This window comes from Tiliqua scincoides, chromosome 3 (assembly GCF_035046505.1).
Source record: "Tiliqua scincoides isolate rTilSci1 chromosome 3, rTilSci1.hap2, whole genome shotgun sequence".
Classification (NCBI taxonomy): domain Eukaryota; kingdom Metazoa; phylum Chordata; class Lepidosauria; order Squamata; family Scincidae; genus Tiliqua; species Tiliqua scincoides.
Window position 1 is genome coordinate 238,288,748 of NC_089823.1, and position 20,776 is coordinate 238,309,523.

The 20,776-nt window shown below is 43.2% G+C and overlaps 1 protein-coding gene across 3 annotated transcripts in view; it reads right to left on the bottom strand.

Annotated features, from left to right (window-relative positions):
• The window catches only part of LRCH3 (leucine rich repeats and calponin homology domain containing 3), a 78,849-nt gene that overhangs the window by 34,472 nt on the left and 23,601 nt on the right, over positions 1-20,776 (bottom strand). For all 3 annotated transcript variants that reach the window (XM_066622611.1, XM_066622610.1, XM_066622609.1), the window contains exons 8-12: positions 12,653-12,729; positions 6,034-6,129; positions 5,336-5,387; positions 5,076-5,225; positions 1,918-1,965 (exon numbers count right to left, since the gene is read on the bottom strand). In XM_066622611.1, coding sequence (XP_066478708.1) covers positions 1,918-1,965; positions 5,076-5,225; positions 5,336-5,387; positions 6,034-6,129; positions 12,653-12,729 — 423 coding nt within the window. The remainder of the gene's footprint in view (positions 1-1,917; positions 1,966-5,075; positions 5,226-5,335; positions 5,388-6,033; positions 6,130-12,652; positions 12,730-20,776) is intronic.

The window sequence follows — 20,776 nt, forward strand, 5'->3', positions numbered from 1 at the left end:
GCAACATCAGGAACAGAACACAGCACAATACAATATGCAGACAGGCACTGATTTCTGGAATTGGCAAGCTTCTTTATGCAGAAGAAACATGGCGATAATACGTAAAGTAAAACTGAAAGAATAGGGTGGAGTAGGAAGAAGCCTACACACCTCCCAATCTAAGAACTAAAACATCTGCAGCTGATTCAGCAGTGATTTGGTTTTGGGTTGACTCCAAAACAGCACAATTGAATATGTAGTCTTTCCAGTGGAGAACATTATTTAGGAAAGAACACACACAGAAACAGTTTGAGGAACTGAAGCACAGTCAAATGAAGACAACAGAACTACTTGAAACCAGTCCAGATTCACAGAAAGCAGATCACTGGAAAACACTTTTCTATACATTTTGCCGTGTACTGTATCAATTCTTGTGAAGTGGCAGACCACTAAGTAAAAAATATTTTCCATTTGTAAAACAAGAAATCCAGCCTTGTGCTGTGCAAACACTTCTTACAGAGAATACCAATGGGAGGAGAGCAGCTGACAACCAAGTAAAATTATGTTTCGAAGCACCAGAATCAGCTGAAAGAGATCTTGCTACCTTACAAAGAAAATGTGGTTTCTAATAATCCACTGAATGGACCATGCTGCAAATCCACTGACTGCTCTGAAACAGGGACACATAGTAAACATACAAGTGCGCAAAAGCAGATCTTGGCTGGCGAATGAGATTCAACAAAGTAAATCTTAACAGCCTGGTCATGTGGTAGCCATATTCTTTGATTTTTAGGGGCAACATGGAATTCAGTCTCTTACAAATTATGAAATGGATGAACTGTGAGTAAGCCAAGCAACAGCAACTATGCGAGTGCTCTTTTAGTACTTCACAAAAAGTTGCTGCTGTAATTTCGGTTTGACTGTTCAGACTCACTGGGCACCTGGGATCAGGTCCAGAGATGCTACCCCCATGTCTTCCCCCACTGTCTATGTTCTCCTCCCCTCCGCAGTGTACAAAGGAGACCATGACCATACTTCCTCTCAGGATTCCTCCCCCCATTTCTCTCCCCCCCCACTTGCTGGCTTTTCCAGCAGCTCTGGTCACAGCCACTCTATTTGAAATGGGAGCGTGGTAAAGAAGGAACCGGATCAAGGAATCCAGAGATGTGCCACCCACTTTCAAACAAAGTTTTCCATTTTTTGGGAAGCAGGGTGGTGTTCCTCTATGCTTGCTTATTCTGGTCCCACTCTACAATGCCCCTGTTTCAAACTGAGCAGCAAAACCACAAGGAAGGAAGAAGTGGGGAGGGGAGACAGAACAACAGCTGCCACACTGCTCCGGCAAGGATAATCACTGCTTCAGTTCTTCCCAGCCTGCATCATGCGCAACCATTTCAAAAGGTAGCAAACAGGCAGGGGGAAGGAAAGGGAAGCAGGAAGGTCTCCCAATTTCTTGGTCCTGATCAAATATGCTACTCTGTCAACATCCTGTCAGCAGTACCAGGCAGCATGTACGACCAGTAATAATAATAATAATAATAATAATAATAATAATAATAATAATAATAATAATAATAATAATAATAATAATAATAATAAACTTTATTTATATCCCGCCCTTCTCCCTAAAGGGACCCAGTACCCACTGACCAGTACCCATTGACAGGCCTGCCCTGCTATTATTTGAAATGCTCATGCTGCTCATGTTTACTACAAGCAAAAGACTCAAGGCATAAACCCAGAGCTGAGTAAAAGTGAAAAAAGCCTGTACGACAAATATGAAACTAAAACAACTCTTCTATGGCAGAGGAGGAATCTCTAATTTATAAGGGTAGAATCTGAACTTATTAAGATTCACAGCATTACATAGCAAATATTTCCCCAAAAATATTTGAGAAGTTACAAAAAAAAAGGCAGTTTATCACTGTCCATTCTTACCTCACTGTCCAGAGGACTTTGCTTCTGAGGACTCTGGGATGCTTTTTGCTTTAAAAGAATCAAAAGGAACAGTTTAATAGAGAAAAGTTGAACATACAAACTAGGGTATAAGAAATGGCGGGCAAAACAGGAAGAGCATGTGTGTGCAAAAATGGGAACATTAAAGTACTTCTTTGAAACAGAACAGCCAAAACAGAAACTACACAGTTTTTATTAATACAAAAACTTAGTGGCTATTTTAGCCTAAAGGAACAAAAAAACACAAGGGGTATGAACCTGTTCCACAAACACAAACTGCTCCTAGTATTGACCTATGACTGCAAATCTACCTGCCTAGGAGAAAAGTACAGAGTCGGCACTGCACAAAGAAGTTTGTTCATTCGGTATATATACATCACAAAGAGCCAGAACAGCTTGGAGTTAGAACATATATATGAAACAGAAACTATTCTGTGAGGCCAAGAGGATGTCTAAGAATTTTACAATATCCTATTTTTCTCCTCAAGTACTAAGGAGACTGTATTAAAGTAGTCATGAACTGATGGCAAATTGCATTCCAAATACAATCCCATAACAGATGAAATTTTGTTATGTCTGAGCAAAGGGGAGGGGCTACAGGTCAGCAGCAAAGCACCTGCCTTGTACACAAAAGGTCCAGATTTAATCTTGACATCTCTTGATAAGACTGTCTTAGATAACAAGACTAGAAAAACTTTCTGAGCTTTTGGATAGTAGTTGCCAGTCAACACTGGGTTAGATGGTCCAGTGGTCTGATTCCATACAAAACACTGTTGTCACAGGGTTGGTCAAGTTACCTTTTCCTTTAATAGATTTTAAGCTGGTTGCTGGGCAGAAGATCCGAAATTGTCTAGGTGCAGTTCATTAGTAATTCAGAGTATTAAAAACCTGGATGTGGGTTCACAGAGAAAGAAGGCAGGAGCTCAGCAGGAGGAAGGAAGCTTGGGTTAGCAATCCTTGTGCTAGAGCATGCTGGAAGAAGTATTATGTGGCTGATTGGCCAGTAATGTTAGCAACTTAGGGCCCAATCTTATCCAATTTTCCAGTGCCAGAGCAGCTGCATCAATAGGGCATGCACTGCATCATGTGGTGGGGCAGCAGTCACAGAGGCCTCCTTAAGGTATGGAAACATTTGTTCCTTTACCTTGGAGCTGCATTGCAGTTGCACCAGTGCTGAAAAACTGGATTGGATTGGGCCCTGAGTCTCTTGTTTCATTAACTAGCCTTTCTGTTACTGTAAATGCACATGCTAATGTTTATGGAGCAACTAGAGCTTCCTTAAAGTCTAACCTGTTTTATAATAAATTCCTTCTATTTTTAAGATTCCGTGCAATGCATTTTATTGATCAAGAGAATGTACTTCAAAAGAACCAGGGTCCTTATGGTATAATAAGCAGACCACATTATCCTTCAGGGGTTAGCTGGATTAGGCTGGTGGAGGAGGGTGTGGGTTGCACCCTGCCAGGGTTTGGGAATTCCCCTAATCTCTCCCTGACCCCAACGGTGATAATTGTGACAAGTGTCATCAAATGTACTCAGCTACACCAGTATTCTTGACTTAAAAATGGCTCCCTCTCTTGAGACCTTTCGGCAAGGCCTGAAGACCCTTCTGTTTAAACAGGCCTTCTGAGTTCTCGGCCTTTTAACATCTTTTTAACATCTTTTAATATTTTTTACAGGCCTGATTCTTTTATGACTTGCTGCTGCTCTATGCTCTTTTTACCTATTTTTTTTACTCTGACTGCTGTTTTTTATGATGTGTTAATATGTTTTTATTTGTTTTTAAATTGTTTTTAGTATGTTGTAAGCCGCCTTGAGTCCCTTCAGGGAGAAAGGCGGGGTAAAAATAAAGTTATTATTATTTATTATTATTATTATTCTCCCATATCTACTGCAAAAGTCGGTTGGTCTACAAATATCCCAGTTCTGCATGGGTCACCACCAATATTTATTACCAATATGTTTTTCCTAAGTATGGAGTTGGCAGAACTATATCTTGCCCTTTTTAAAAACCATTCGTAATTCCACCGTGTTCTGTTATACTTCTTCCACGATGGCCTGGCGTAACCTGAAATGCTTGAATTATCCACCAGTGAATAGTGACTAAGCCCACTGAAATAATTCACTGTGCAGGGTGGTGAAAACCCTAAGAATAGAGATAACAGAAGCAGGTGAAAATGCCCTGAATTTTAGAACCTTAAGAAACTGCCAACAGAAGGATGCAGTTTGTCTAAATCAGTGGTTCCCAACTTTTTTTACTTGCTTACCCCTTGGCAGCTCATTTCCATAAATTGTGCCCCTCAGATTAGCCCCGCAAGGCATTCTAATGCAAGCCATGGAAGGCCTGCCTTTTCCGCCATTATTCAATTTTTTTCAAGTACCCCTAAAGGTCCTGGCAAGTACCACTCTGGGTACACGTACCCCAGGTTGGGAACCACTAGTCTAAACCCTTTCAGAACTGTATGGTTTTCAAGTTTCAGAGATAAGAAAAAACCATCCTACATATTAGGTGTCTGCTGCCAATTCAGACAACTTTTAAAACACAAGTTGGGCATGATCCAACTTCTAAGCAGAAGATGGGAAGCAGAGACCTTTGTATACACAGATGACATCCATCTCCTTCCACCAAGATGCAGAGACCATCACTGCCATGGCTATGGTAGACTCCCAGCAGAGGCTCTCATGATCAAGGGAGGTCTTTGCAAGTGGGTTACTTCTTATCAGGGCACACAGATGACTCAAACCAAGGTTTGTGTGCATGCGTGTGTGTTAGGCACTTAATGCTGAGGGTGGCTCCCCTGCAGCCTTTCGAAAGGTATACTCATATGTACTGTGATGGAGAAAGAGGTGGGGAGGACTGGGCAGGTTCAGCATGTGGGAACACCCTGGGATCCACTGCCTATCAATTCTATTACTGTTTCATCTTGTTTTATGACTATTTGGTTTTTAGTTATGCTCATTTTACTAGAGTAGCTATTTTATTGTAGGGTTGTATCCTGCTTGGCAAAAATAAATGGTCCTGAGAAGGAAACCTGAGGGCTTTGGCATTAATGGCAAATGCTAAACCATTCACAGCCTCTGCTCAGGAGGTTCTAGGAAGCTGTGCATTAAACAAGAAGTAAAAACTCAAATGGACTTACTTTGACGAAGTCAAGTACAGCTTCCCTTTGGATCTGTTTTGTCCTCATCTTCTCTTCTTCATACTGAAGAGCAGCAAGCTGAGCTTCCCTCCTGGTGCGCTCCACTAAATGCTCCCGCCTTCTGTGCAGATCTGCATCTGAGTGAGAGACCTGGAAAAAGTGGTTTTGCGGCATGCATCAAAGAGAGTGTAAGCAGCCACACACAAAGTAAAAGATCACAGGTCCTTAACTGTTCAACACAACAGCAAAGAGTCTATTACCTGATTGTGTGCGTTGGAAAGGGACAGAATGCTACAGGACTCACTGGAACCTCTGAGGGCAAAAATACAAAACTTTATAGCATATAAAATAAATGTTTCTCATTCACTATATATAATGCTACAACAATGAGGTTAAGACTGACCACAGAATAAAGCTCTTCTTCCTAAATATCTACATTCACATGGTTGCACTGTAAACTCAATGGTGTTTTAACACAACCAGATTTCTGACTTTAATGTCTGCAGTGATATGTTTTGCCTTCTTTGACAGTTTCTGCTGAAGGCTTTGAAACCAGAAGTGGTGGGACAGGAGGCTTCCCAGGGCTTATGGTTAACAATTCACTATTCAGGATCATTCCAGGTACTCATAGCCCACAATCGCTAAACTCCTTTTCCTTGCTTTAGGGTCATTCCATGTCAAGTGGTCTAGGGCTCCCTGCACAACCATCCTGTCTTGAAACAAATGCCCCAACTACCAAATTCAACAGTAGCAACAAGTCTTCAAGATACAAACCACTGGAAACAACCCCCAGCACAAGACTCAATGCAACATTGGAACTTTATTTTTCTCTGTAAATGGCTTTGTGAACTTAGTTGAAAAGCAGTATATAAATACTGTTCGTAGTAGTAGTAGTAATAACTTTATGCGAAACCGTAAGTGCTCGTTGCAATGCTCATCCACCAGCTTTTTTCCTTACCTCTCTGCCCGGTCTAAGTAGCTTCTTAACACTTGCTGCCTCTCTCTATCATACATCAAGGTCAGACTCTCAGGTCGCCTTAATTCATCCGTATCTCTGCAAGCATGCATAAATAGTGAGGAAAAAAGAACAAATTTAATAATATGAAAGAAATGTATTAACTTATGAGTAGCCGAAAGAAACCCCTTTAGAAAAGCGGGAAATTAAAACAACCAGATCAAGGAAATCTATGTTTTAGGACTAAATGGCATTTAAATTCAATTCTGATGATATTCAAGTCAGTATATAGAAAAAAATTACAGAATCAGGGGCTATTGAGAACAGCATTTGTTAAAATGGGAGTTTCTACTGGCACAGTGAACGTCACAAAAAAATTGTTATATCATCCTTAACTATAACTGACCAGAAACAGAGAGTGTGTAAATACAAAGCACAAGGCCAAGTTCCATTTTAAAAGTGTATTTTTACTTGGAATGTAAGCCACAAAGAATCACCATACCCTACTTTTACAATTCCACTGGTATGCTCTTATGATGAAGAAAAAAAGCATTGGTACTAGACCAACATACTAAGCAAATTGTTCTAAGGCAAAATGGAGAAACACATTTATCAAAAGCAACAGATCCTTAACTTTAGGGCAGATGTGCAGATTGTATTAAACAAATTATATGGGTTCATCCCCCCACCAATTCCTTCTTCTGTAGAAATTTCTGGAGATATTCTTTCACAAGTTTAGTTCCCTCAGGAGGGAAGAGTACTATAATAGGTCTATGCTATCTGTTTACAGGTAGGTCATACAATAAAATGTTGTCCATTTCCAGCCCTAAAGACCAATAGGTTCAAGCAGGACAATTCCCTCTCCCTGCCCCCATGTTTGCCCATTTAATCATTTTTTAAAAATTTAATATAAATAACAAAAAAAAATAAAGGTTATGATGCAACAAAAACAGAATGGGAACTTAATTTCTTCTCCTATTCCAGAAGAAAAAAAATCTCAAGAAATACAGTTATTTTAGATTAAACACATACCCCACAACTACTGTACAATACTATAAAGAAGGAATAGAAAATACAGGCGTGCCCCTGTAACCATGGAGTTCCATCCTGGAACCTCCTGAGGTTAAGCATAGATATGGGTGAATGCCTCCCCCCCCCCACCCTGTGGAGCTGAGGGGAGCTCTGTTCTCCTCACCTCCAAAGATCCTTTGAGCCCAGCAGCAGGACATCCGTCCACGGCCTCTGTGGGGCTTAAAGAGCCTTTTTGTTTAAAAAAACACGACTTCCAGTTTCTCTGTGAAACTGGAAGTGACATTTCTAATGCCTTATAACAGTGTTTCTCAAGGTTTGTCCTCCACCATACCACTTCACATGGTCCATCTATCTGAAGTACTATCGGAAGTAACTGGCGATGACATCATTGCCCGATACTTCTGGGTTGGGAGGCCACCTGTGACTCGACAAACAGAGGCTCAGGGTGGATGGGAGGGTTTTTCAAGTGCTGAAAAGCATGCTTTGGAGTTGTGCCCCCCAAGCCAAGCCTCCTATCCTACTTGTTGCATCGCATTGACAGTTTCATTGCCAGGCACCAGGTGTCCAGGGGTCCTGAGACTACCACCAAACACCACTGGTACCAGTGGCTGAGAAACACTGCCTTATAAGGCATTAGGAGGCCTGAGGAAGCCCTCTGGAGGGGGTCCTCTGGAGGGGGCCCGCAGACCTGATCTGCAGATATGGGATCTGTGGATACGGGCTCCCTCGTAAAGCATTGTTACTTAACTATATTAACATAAAAAAAAGATTCAAAGTGTTATGTGAAGACCATTTGGTCCACTTTCATCTAACTATACAATAAATTCTAGTAAACAATAAATATCTGCCATTTCTTAAAGAAAATGCACCTCTGCTGGTTTTTACAGCACAGTAAACCAGTAAGTTGATCTGCTCAAGAGCCCTTGGGAACATTTCCTATTGCTAGCTGTCACTTTGTTTCCCAGACTATTGTAGAAGCTATTAGCAAGTTTGTTATCAAAAGTGCGAAACTGTGAAATTGTTATTCTAAATTATTTTACAAGTATGGTAATGACTCCCACAGGAAGCCCCTGACTTGTTATATATGCAACTGAGGAAAGAATCATTTGTCAAAATTGCAGAGCAGTGGGGCACAGCCAACAGGCATGCAATAGATCTGGGTCAATGTTATTGCAACTCCAGTATTTAAAACTGTTCACTTAACTGCTGAGATGTCAGGTACCATCTGTAAACACGTTTGTACTGTGTTTCTTTAGGAGAATTATAATAGATGCATTTTTTATTGCCACTTCAACACTTCATGGTTCTTGGTGGCCCCTGAGAATGCAAAGTCTGCTGCAAGCTTTCAGGGGGCGGGGGATGGGGGGACACTGGGTCAGCTCATCCTTGAGGCCAACTGAACCAGTGGCAACAGAGTGGTGGGGGGTGCCTGTCCACCTACTTGCCTCTACTGTATCTTCCTTCTTCCACTCCTTGGAAAAGGAAGAGGAGGACAGAGAGGAGGAGGAAATGTGGAGGGGAGCTGAGCTAGAGCACTAGAGAGAAGGAGGAGCAGAGCCTCACACATCATTGGGTAAGGGTCACAGCATTCGGCATCCTGCATCAGGAAATCTTGGACTGGCCCTGCGGGGAGGGGCACTTTACCAACTGGTATACATGTGTATATCAAATAAGAGTACACCTATTTGTCCGCAACTGGATATGTACAGAGACACCAAAGTTCACTATTAATATACTGATTTACAAAAAGACACATTATAAATACTGGGAAACGAAGCAGAACAGCATCCGGACAGGAAATGAGCAGTGAGTAAACAAGCAAAGCAAAAAGCATCATCAGACCAGAGGTGTAGCTAGATCATTTGACACCCAGGGCCCATACACACCCCAGTATACAACAAAATTATTTTCAGTAATAAATATGACCATAAACATAATTCATAAATGAATTAATGAATAATGAGTAATTGCCAGATAATAAATAAAATGCAGTGGACATTTCCCACACAAGCATGAGATGAAAGTGAGTGTCTTCCCCTGCTGTTGCTCCCCTGCATGTAGTACTAAGTGGCATACTGCCCTTCTTCTTGCTGATGGTTCAGTGCAGCCATCAAGGTTAATAACCACTGATAAACCTATAGACCACCAAAAATATTTAGAATCCACTTTTAAAGTCAGCTAAGCCAACAACTAACAGCACCCAAACATTCCACCTGCATATATACAAAACCCATTTTTTCTGCTGACTCCTACTAACACCTTATTGGTTCCATGCTGTGTCATAACATCACCTAGTTGGCTATCAAAACAATCAGTCTCAATAGTTTTGAGTTAAGAAAATCCACTTTTTGTTACATAAGGCAGTTATGTTTCTGTTTTCTGGTTATTTGGCTATATCTTTTGATAGAACACTTAAAGAGTTTGTTTCATTACATTCAGTGTTAAATTACCTGTTGAATGATATATAACTTTACAGTATTATACATAAATACCAAGGTTTCCACAATATTGGCCACTAGTGATGTCACCCCGACCAGAGGGGTGATGTCACCTGGTGCAGTCGCCCCCTCCACCAGCTACACCATTGTATCAGACTACGAAACAGAAAGCGCCTACCCCATGCTGGATCCAAATGTAGATCTAGTGAAACTTAAATCTGATTTGAATCATGTCCTGAATCCTGCAGTTGAAAAGTTGGCTTGAGTTTAGCCAAATCTATTTTTCACTGATAACCAACAATACAGGTGCTGTTCGTATAAGCCAGGCTGATTTCCATACTTTTCTTGTGTCTTGTTCTAATTTAAGCGGCTAAGATTCCAGGTCAAGAGCATAATGACCATTTTTGGTTAGGTGATAAAAAGCTTATGACCCATGAAACTCTTCAGAAGTTAATTTTACTTTACGCAATAATCTCTGCTACTTAGGATTAGGTGTTAAACTGAAAAACCTTTTAAAGACACAAATTTCATATACTGTTATTCTCTGAAGAGTAATAATCCAGCAAGTTGCTCCTTCAGTTCTGGCAAAATTGAGGGATTATTACTTCTGAAAATCCATACACAAGGCTGCCTATACATATAAAAATTGGAAGCAATACTATCATAAATGATAAAGAGGGAAGACTGCTACTGACTCTGATAACATCTTAATTGAAACAAAATGAGTTTGCATCAAAGAACTCAATGAGATGACTGCATTATAAGAGTAAAATGCTTAGTGCAGAAATAATGATCTATGAAATTAGGCGCCTGTTGCAGGCTTGCAGACTCCCTTTCCGTCTCATCTCTTGCTCAAGCATTTTCCCCACATTGACAACTGTCCACCATGACTTATGCACTGATGTTAGCACTAACAGTTACCACAAAAGTTTTTTAACTCACTTCTAAACACTGTTAGGTTAACAAAGGTACTGATGTAACAATGATCAAGAAAAAGAATGGAGGGGGGAGAAATCTGCATGAGGGGAAGGGCACATGAAAGTGCACTCTTAACCAAGTTTAATAAGGAACATCCTGGTTTAGTTCATATGCAACACTAAACCAAGGTTTAGTGCAGTGTTTCTCAACCAGTGATATTTGTGTCATTGGTGGTACTTAACATGGTGCCCTGCTGTATGCAATGGACCCCCAGACCCTCACTGCCTGGCAGAGAGACCAGCAATGCAATACAACAAGCAGCAGCAGGAGGCTTGGCTCAGAGGCACAGCTACAGCATGCACTTTCTGCATGCCTAAAAAAGCTCTCGTGTCTGCCATGAACCTTTTTTTGGTGTTTGTTGCATTAACAAGAACAGCCCCACTGGATTAGACCAAAGGCCCATCTAGTCCAACTTCCTGTATCTCAGTGGCCCACCAGATGCCTCAGGCAACACACAAGACAACAAGAGACCTGCATCCTGGTGCCACTCCCTTGCATCTGGCATTCAGACACAGCCTACTTCTAAAACCAGGAGGTTGCATATACCCATCATGGCTTGTAACCTGTGATGGACTTTTCCTCCAGAAATCTATCAAATCTCCTTTTAAAGGCATCTAGGCCAGATGCCATCACCACATCCTGTGGCAAGAAATTCCACAGACTAACTACATGCTAGGTAAAGAAATATTTTCTTTGTCAGTTCTAACTCTCCCAACACTCCATTTTAGTGGATATCTCTTGTCCCTGGTGTTGTGTGCAAGGGAAAAGAACATCCCTCTATCCAGCCCATGCATATTTTTGTGTCGCAATCATGTCCCCCCCTCAGGCGCTTTTTTTCTAGACTGAAGAGCCCCAAACGCTTCAGCCTTTCCTCATAAAGGAGGTACCCCAGACTACTAATCATTTTGGTCACTCTCTTCTGCACCTTCTGTAGTTCCACTATATCCTTTTCGAGATATGGTGACCAGAACTGTACGTAATACTCCAGGTGTGGCCTTACCATCTATTTGTACCATGGCATCATAACACTGGCTGTTTTATTCTCAATTCTCTTTTTAATTATCCCAAGAATGGAATTAGTCTTCTTCACCATTGCCACACACAGGTTCGTCAATTTCACTGAACTGTCCACCAGTACCCCAATATCTTTCCTGCGCTGTTGCAGACAGTTCAGAACCCATTAGCAAATATGTGAAGTTTTGAATTTTTTTTGCCCCAATGTGCATTACTTTACACTTATCGCCAGTTACTTCTGGTGGCACTTCCAACAGGTGGACCATGCAAAGTGCATTCCCCAACATCACTCATCACCATGCATCATCTTCCTTCTGTAAGATGGAATTCCTGCTGGGTTTGGCCACTCTGTCATTCTGAGGCTCACTGAGACCATGGGCGGAAGCGCATGGTCTCTGTGCGGTTCAGAGAATACCCTCCAGATCACAGTTCCCCTCAGAGGGTGGGGCGTTCATGGTGTCTGAGATTTCACATAACTGTGGGGGGGGGTCTGGAACAGAACCCTCACAGATACTGGGGCACATCTGCATATATGGTTTTCTATGATTGACCTCTTCTGGCGACCTGAGAGCAAGATAGATGTGGCCTGTGCAGCTTAAAGTTTGGGGACTACAGTTTACACCAGCGATTTTCTTTCATCTCATGGCACAGTGACCTCCCTATGGACTTCGACTCTTGTGATGTCCCTTCCAACTTCTAGGAGACTCTTCCTGGTTCTGCGACTCTGTTTCTAGGGCAACTGTCTGCAGTAGCAATTGTATGTCCCTCCCACTGCTGCTGGGTAAGGAGCCGGGAAAGGGAGGGGGGACATACAATTCAATACTACAGACACTTGCCCTAGAAACACAGAACCAGGAAGGGTTTTCCAGAGATTTCCAAGTGCTGTGCTCCCTTGACACACCTCTGAACTATTCTCAGCACACCAGTGTGCTGCAACACCCTCCTCTTCTTGTATGTGTGTGTGTGTGTGGGGGGGGGAGTATCATGTGCACCAGGCCCACATGCAACAATAATATAAAGACTCTGGGACTAGAAATGTAACATGATGTTACCACAAAACTTGAGCACTAACATATCAAATGGCATATTCCACACCCTGCAGCATGAATTATCATGCAGAATTCTGGAGTTTTTAGTATATGAAACAAAATAAAACTCACCTATTGTGATGCAAGAATCTTCTTGTATCTTCTGTCCTATGAAATTCTCGGATGGGTGTCAATTTTACTGGCGAGCCCTTAGCAAAGGAAGAAACGGAACACAAAAATAAAAATCAATGGGCTGCTCCAAAGAAAGTGAATCTTAAATACTATTGAATTAGTTGTGATTAACTGAAGTTTCACCAATTCCAATGTGCTTTGCCACTTTCTTTTGGCTATGATCCAGTGTTTCTAATGTGCAGAGAGTGGTCATAATCCCCACCACTCACCACACTGGTTTCACAAATTAAAGGTGATATTCCCATCAAAGTGATTCTATAACTATTAGTTTTCACAATGTCTAGATCAGGGATGTCAAACTCATTTCATACAGAGAGGCGAAGTTAGCATTCATGGTAGCTGCTGAGGGCTGGAAGTGATGTCATTAAGCAGAAAGTGACATCATTAAACAGATGATGGCCAGAAATAAGCACTTAGTTCTCATATAGAAACTCATTAGATGCAAATGATGTAAGAGAAAATCTGTAAATACTTGCTCATACTTTCAAAAGAGTACAATTATCAAGCTAGGAGAGCCCAATTATATCGGGGGCCAGATAAATTGCTTCCCGGGGCCACTTCTGGCCTGCGTGCCTTATGTTTGACACTCCAGGTCTAGCTCAAAAAAAATGTGATCCAACAAAATACTTGGAACCTTTTTTCTAGCACACATATAATGAACTGTAAACTGCTGCGTCTATTAGTTAAAAACAGGATCACCCTATAGCACTGAATGGGTGACGTTCACAGACACAACTAATGCAAAACTATACAGGATTTCTGAACACAGAAGTTAAAGAGTGGTGACAGCATATACTCCACAATCTCTCCTCAATGAAACTTTGGCAACTGCCACAAAGACAAGTCAGAAAACAGGGAAAAGAAAGTCATGCTTTAAAAAAACTGGGCTAATCAATCTTTGATACAAGTTTCCCAGATATGTAAGGCTCAGTGTTATCCTACAGAAGTTTTTGAACCTCATCTGCCAGAATAAATTCTCAGTGGGATTAAAGGAGATATACGATACAGGCATGATTCGCTTAACAACCTTCCACCTAATGACAGACTGCATATACAATGGTAGTCAAAGTACAAAAAAGAGGCTCTTAATGAAGCAATCAAGTCTCCCACAGCCTGCAGCAAAGTGACTATTTACACAACAAAGAGGCTCTTAATGCAAAGAGGAGGAAATCTATCTCCAATAGCCTGCCCAGCCAGAGAGTATCTGGCAGGGAGTGTCTGTTTGCAGAACAAAGGCACTGGATTGGGCTGAATGTTCACTTAACGATCTAATCACTAACAATGGGGATCCAAGAACATATCCCCAAGTGACACACACCTGTATTTTAAAATTTAACTACTTTTCTGCAAAAAAAATGATTAACTTTTTTAATTTTAAGTGCCCCCTGTCAGCAACAGGTTTGGTGAGTTTCTAAGCCCTGAAGAAGATCCAATAATCAGCAATGGTTTGGTGTTATATAGGAACATCTAACCATGGTTAAGGCCAAGCCCATAAATATAAAACTATGGTTCAAACTGGGTTTGCAAACTACGGCTGGCTCCATGCGACACACACCTCTAAGCAGAGTGCCAGAAGTATCATTTAAAACTAACTCCACTCTCCTTTTTCCTTCTCCATTCTACAGTGGCTCCTCCTGCAGTGGCATCTCCCCAGTCCTACAGCTACAGCTTTACTGCTGCCCTTGGTTTTTGGACAACAAAATCCCACTTCTCCAGCTGCTGAAGAAGCTGCATGACAACTGCCCCTCAGTTGTAGCCTTGCAGGCATTTCCCCAGGAGTCTTGAACAAATGTTGAGTCGCCATGGCAACCTAAATTTGTTGAGCCCTGTCTTGGGTACTTTTTTAAAGGGTAAGGAAATGCCTGTCATTTGTTAACCTGCTCCTAAAGTACACCCTGAGCAGCAATGCAATTCACTCGAGTCTACTGCACTGCTGCTCAGGGTGTACTTTAGGAATTAATGCTTTAGGAATAATAATTTATTATAATATTATTAGTATTAGATTATTAGTAGCATTAAATTATAATAATTTATTATTATTATCCCTGAATACTACTTCAAGAATAACAACTTAGGAATTTACTTGCAGAATTAATATGTGGTGATGGGAAATTTGAGCCATTACAATTTCAAGAATGAAAATTAGGGCACATAGAAAGGACCTTTTTAGCCAACCATCAAATTAGTAGTAATTAAGCTGGCCCACAGACATGGAGATATTCTCTCACAGTGCACAAAAGCAGCACATTCAGCCCCTAGGGGAAATCCAATGCTTTCATCTGAAGGTCATCCGGGTATGTCAAGGAACAATAAGTCTCACTGCTGCTTAGCCTCAAGAGAAAAATGGTAGTTGTGTTAGGCCCAAGTACTTAGGATGTGTGGCAGACACTGCGAGAACACTAAAAGAGAATCTTCTCACCAGAAGAGGATAAGTCAAGCAAAATTAGCTTCAGCTCACTGCCATATTATAACAAATATATGAAGGCACAGATTGTGATTTGACCACAAGGTACATTACTTGTTAAGCAAAGGAAAAGATTATCCCATGCAGGCTGCTCACCCTGCATGGGCTGCAGCCCCTTATTGCAAGACTCTTGTAACTTGTACATGGATGGGTTTAGATTAGAGGCCACAGAGGAGAAAATGTATTAATGAACACTTCCTGGATTTGATTTTAGGCTTATTAACAGTCCTTTCATTTCCCACAGTCCAGACCATCACAGCAGGGAATAGACTTTCCCTCCTTATGCACAGAACTGTTAAGAGGCAAAAGCTGAAGTTATTCAAAGAAAAATCCCCCAGTTACTTTAAAGATGATGTATTTGGAGCCTACGTTAAATTACACACTGCCTTTAAAAGTTTCACAGTCACTCCCAAGTCAGTCGCTTTATTAAGCATGAAGCTTCAAGCGACATGCTCCAATGTTCAGAAAACATAATTCAGGAAAGTTCTATTTGTTTCAATATTGTTGGCAACCTTCAGTCTCGAAAGACTCTGGTATCGCGCTCTGAATGGTGGTTCTGGCACAGCGTCTAGTGCTGCCGAAAAAGCCAATTTGGGAGTGACAATCCCTTCCACACTGGGAGCAAGTATAGTGTGACCTTGGTCTGTCTGTCTGGCTATGGGCCTTCCTTCTTTACCTCTTTGCCTCAGTCTGTTGGCAAAGTGTCTCTTCAAACTGGGAAAGGCCATGCTGCACAGCCTGCCTCCAAGCAGAACGCTCAGAGGCCAGGGTTTCCCATCTGTTGAGATTCATTCCTAAGGCTTTCAGATCCCTCTTGCAGATGTCCTTGTACCGCAGCTATGGTCTACCCATAGGGAGCTTTCCCTGCACAAGTTCCCCATAGAGGAGAGCCTTTGGGATCCTACCATCGCCCATTCTCACAACATGACCAAGCCAACGCAGGCATCTCTGTTTCAGCAGTGTATACACGCTGGGGATTCCAGCTCGTTCCAGGACTGTATTGTTTGGAACTTTGTCCTGCCAGGTGATGCCGAGGATGCATCAGAGGCAGCGCATGCGGAAAGCGTTGTTGTGAGCTCCCCTGTTGTGAGCGAAGAGTCCATGACTCGCTGCAGTACAGAAGTGTACTCAGGATGCAAGCTCTGTAGACCTGGATCTTGGTACGTTCTGTCAGCTTCTTGTTGAACCAGACTCTCTTTGTGAGTCTGGAAAATGTGGTAGGTGCTTTACCCATGCGTTTGTTTAGCTCGGTATCAAGAGAAAGAGCGTTGGAGATCGTTGAGCCAAAGTACACAAAGTCATGGACAACCTCCAGTTGAGATTGTAATGCAGGAAGGTGAGTCCACATCCTGAACCATGACCTGTGTTTTCTTCAGGCTGATCGTCAGTCCAAAGTCTTGGCAGGCCTTGCTAAAACAGTTCATGAGCTACTGGAGATCTTTGGCAGAGTGGGCGGTGACAGCTGCATCATCGGCAAAGAGGAAGACACACAGACATTTCAGCTGGACTTTGCTCTCAGTCTGGAGAGGTTGAAGAGCTTTCCATCTGATCTGGTCCAGAGATAGATGCCTTCTGTTGCAGTTCCAAAGGCATGCTTCAGCAGGACAGCGAAGAAAATCCCAAACAAGGTTGGCGCAAGAACACAGTCCTGCTTCACTCCGCTTTGGATGTCAAAGGGGTCTGATATGGAGCCATCAAAGTCTACAGTGCCCTTCATGTCCTCGTGGAAAGACCTCATGATGCTGAGGAGCCTGGGTGGACATCCGATCTTGGGGAGAATCTTGAAGATGCCATCCCTGCTGACCAGGTCGAAAGCCTTCATGAGATCTATGAAGGCTACAAAGAGTGGCTGTCGTTGTTCTCTGTATTTCTCCTGCAGCTGTCTAAGGGAGAATACCATATCAGTGGAGGACCTGTTGACTTGGAATCCGCATTGCGATTCTGGATAGACGCTCTCTGCAAGTATCTGGAGCCTCTTTAGTGCAACTCGGGCAAACAGCTTTCCTACAACGCTAAGGAGAGAGATGCCACAGTAGTTATTGCAGTCACCCCTGTTGCCTTTGTTCTTGTACAGCGTGATGATGTTTGCATCCCTCATGTCTTGAGGTACTCCACCGTCTCTCCAGCAGAGACAGAGGATTTCATGCAGTTCAGTGGTGATGATCTCTTTGCAGCACTTTAGGACTTCAGCAGGGATGCTGTCATTCCCAGGTGCCTTGCCAGAGGCGAGGGAGTCCAGGGCCATGTGAAGTTCTGCTAGGGTTGGTTCACTGTCAAGCTCCTCCAACACAGGCAGGCACTCAACGTTGTTCAGTGCTTCCTTGGTTACTGCATTTTCTCGGGAATACAGCTCAGAGTACAGCTGCACCCAGCATTCCATCTGCTGCGCCCGGTCCTGGATGACCTCGCCTGTGGCAGACTTCAGAGGGGCAGTTTTCTTCTATGTTGGACCTAGGGCCTGCTTGATACTGTCATACATCCCCTTGATGTTGCCTGTGTCAGCTGCTATCTGTATCTGGGAACAGAGTTGGAGCCAGTAGTCGTTAGCACATCTCCTGGCAGTTTGCTGGACTTTGCTGCGAGCAGCACGGAGGACTTGCAGGTTGCACTCACTGGGACAGGCTTTTATGCTGCTAGAGCTCTCCTCTTTTCCTCAATGACTGGTGTCAACTCCTCAGAGTGGGCTTCAAACCAGTCTGCCGTCTTATTGGTCTTCTTGCCAAATATGGACAAGGCGGTGTTGTAAATGGCATTCTTGAAATGTTCCCATCTGTTGGATGCATCTGCATCGGCCAGGCCTGGAAGAGATTCCTCAAGCGCTCATGTAAATTCCTCCACTTTTCTCTGATCCCGGGTCTTGCTGGTATCAATGTGAGGTCTTTCTTCCTTTTTCGTGTGATACAGTTGCTTTGTTTGCAGTTTCACTCTGCTGCACACCAGGGAGTGGTCAGCGTCGCAGGCAGCACCCTGATAAATACGTGTGACCTTGATGCTGGGAAGGCTGGAGCATCTGGTGAGAATCAGGTTGAGCTGGTGCCAGTGCTTTGATCTTGGGTGTCTCCAAGAGACTCGATGTTGGGGCTTCATGTTGAAGAAGGTGTTGCTGACACAGAGACCATGATGACAGCAAAGTTCTAGCAGGCGTTGGCCATTTTCGTTCATCCTCCCAGTGCCGAACTTGCCTAAAGCAAGTGGGCCATGAACTGTGATCAGCACCAACTCTAGCATTGAAGTGACACCAACAACAGCCACTAGAAAAGGCACTATGCTGGGTTGAAAAGGGACAATTTTACGCTGTTAACTGAGCAGAGTCATATTTGAAGTGGTGTTCTGTTTTACTAGGGAAGAGAAAGTGACCCACTTCATTCCAGCACCATGTCTTTTCCAGATACTGTTTGTGCCTCTCACATATGTGCAAAAAGACTGAGCTCCTATGGGACAGGATCTCTCTTTGAAAATGCATTCTTAAGTTTGTTTGCTATGCACACTGCTTTGAGAACTTTTTTCTTGAAAAAACAGTACATACATATTCTGATAATAAGACTATAACCACAGATATCCTTCTATATGCTTTTCCTGCTCACAGTTGGTATACAGCAAAGGAGTAATGAAGACAACATACTCAGTCTTGGAAATTACAGAGTTGTACATACCGTATTTTTCGCTCCATAAGACACACTTTTCCCCCCCCAAAAAAGTGGGGGGAAAAGTGTGTGCGTCTTATGGAGCGAATACTGCAAAAAAACAACAAAAAAACTCCGCCCAGCCCTGGCCCCGCCCCCTGCCTGCTCGCTCTGCTCTGCTTCCCTGGGCAGTCAGAGGCTACTCAGAAGTCTCAGAGTCACTGGGGCTCACTCCCAGGAAAGCGTGGGTGGGGTGGCAGTCTCGCTGCCCAATCCTGTGCATGCCTACTCTGAAGTAAGTCCCATTAGAGTCAGGGGGGCTTACTCCCAGGAAAGCCTCTCTCCCCCCCCCAAGCCTGGAGCATCACAGCCTCTCTTTCCCCCCACCCCAAGCCTGGAGCATCACATCTTCTCTCCCCCCAAGCCTGGAGCATCACAGACTCTTGCTTCCCCCCCAAGCCTAGAGCATCACAGCTTCTCTGCAACACAAACACTTTCCCCCCTCTCTCACACACACAGGCTTCCCTCTTCTCTTACACACACAGATGCTCTGCCCCCCCCCCACACTCACACAGCAGGGGAGGGGTGATTTCACTCACCTCATCCAGCATCTGAATGTAAGCCCCCCCCCCCATCACAAAGAAAAAACTGTCTCCTTGGTCAGAATGCCAGTGTTTGCTTACTGCACAAGCCCCAGTAAGGCTCGGTTCTCACCATAAATCCAGAGGTTTGTTGTGTCTTGAGAATTCAAGTTGTGGTTGGACTTTCCACTTGTTCATTTGTATTGGAATCATGGAAGAACTGGTGAGGAGGTAGATGTGGTGTCAGCAGTGGCCCCTTTAAGGGTAAGGCCTGGGCATTCAGCAGAGTGTGCTGCACAGCTGCAGCCACTGGAAGGCAATAGGGCCCTCAGGGATATAAGGAGTACCTGAGGCAGAAAGGGTTTGTGGGTTTTGAAGGAGTGCAGGTTGGAGGTAGGAGAGGAGACTGACTGGGTTTATTGAATTTGGAATCTGACTGTGGATTGCGACTGGACTTGGATACCCTGATGGATTTGACTGACCTTGGACTGTAATTTGGCTTATTGGTTCTGGACTCTGATTTGGCAACTCTGATTGATGGAACTGATTTACTTGGCATCTGTGGACTGGAACTGAACTCACTTTTGCTTGCTGCACGAGTGAGTTGCACAAGGGGGACTGATCAGCCTTAAGCGGGCACAAGGCCCAGTGGATTGGGATTTGGCAGAATATCATTGTAGCAGAAAGATAATGTGATCCCCTATTTGTGTGCACCTGCTTTTGTGAGCTTCATAAATTCTGACTCTAGCGATGATGAGTTTTTGGGGTTTCCAGAAAACTAGAGTACTCAAACCTTTAAGTCTCTCCATTTGTTAATGACAGTGATAATGGTTCTTAATGCCACTGTTGACTGCTGTTCACTTTACATGGTTCAAATGTTATTCTGTTATAGTTTATTAAATATTTTATTACACTATTTGGTTCAGAATATTTTTTTTCCTGTTTTCCTCCTCTAAAAACTAGGTGCGTCTTATGGTCAGGTGCATCTTATGGAGCGAAAAATACGGTACTTCAGGTTAAAGACAAGGCAATCAGCCAGAGCCTTTGGCTGCTATTAACAGCTGCAATTTCATTGGTTCAAAATAGCTCCTCTGAAAAAGAGAAGCAGCTACCCAACAGTCACTTGAATGGAAGCTGAAGGGTTCACAAAGTAGCACTTGTACCAAACACCCAAAAGGTCAATGTTTACTGATTTAGGCTTACCGGTGAGGGCACAGCACGGACCATCAAGTACAACAGCCCCCTCTCATGGGTTTGGCACCCGTGGATTTGACTCAACTCAGGCACTGATCCCATATCTGAAGGGCTTCAAGGACTTCCTGGATGCCACCAGTCACACCTGGGAGGTGTTCTGAGGCCCAGGGAGGTCACATGCTTCAGAAACCTCCTGGGCGCA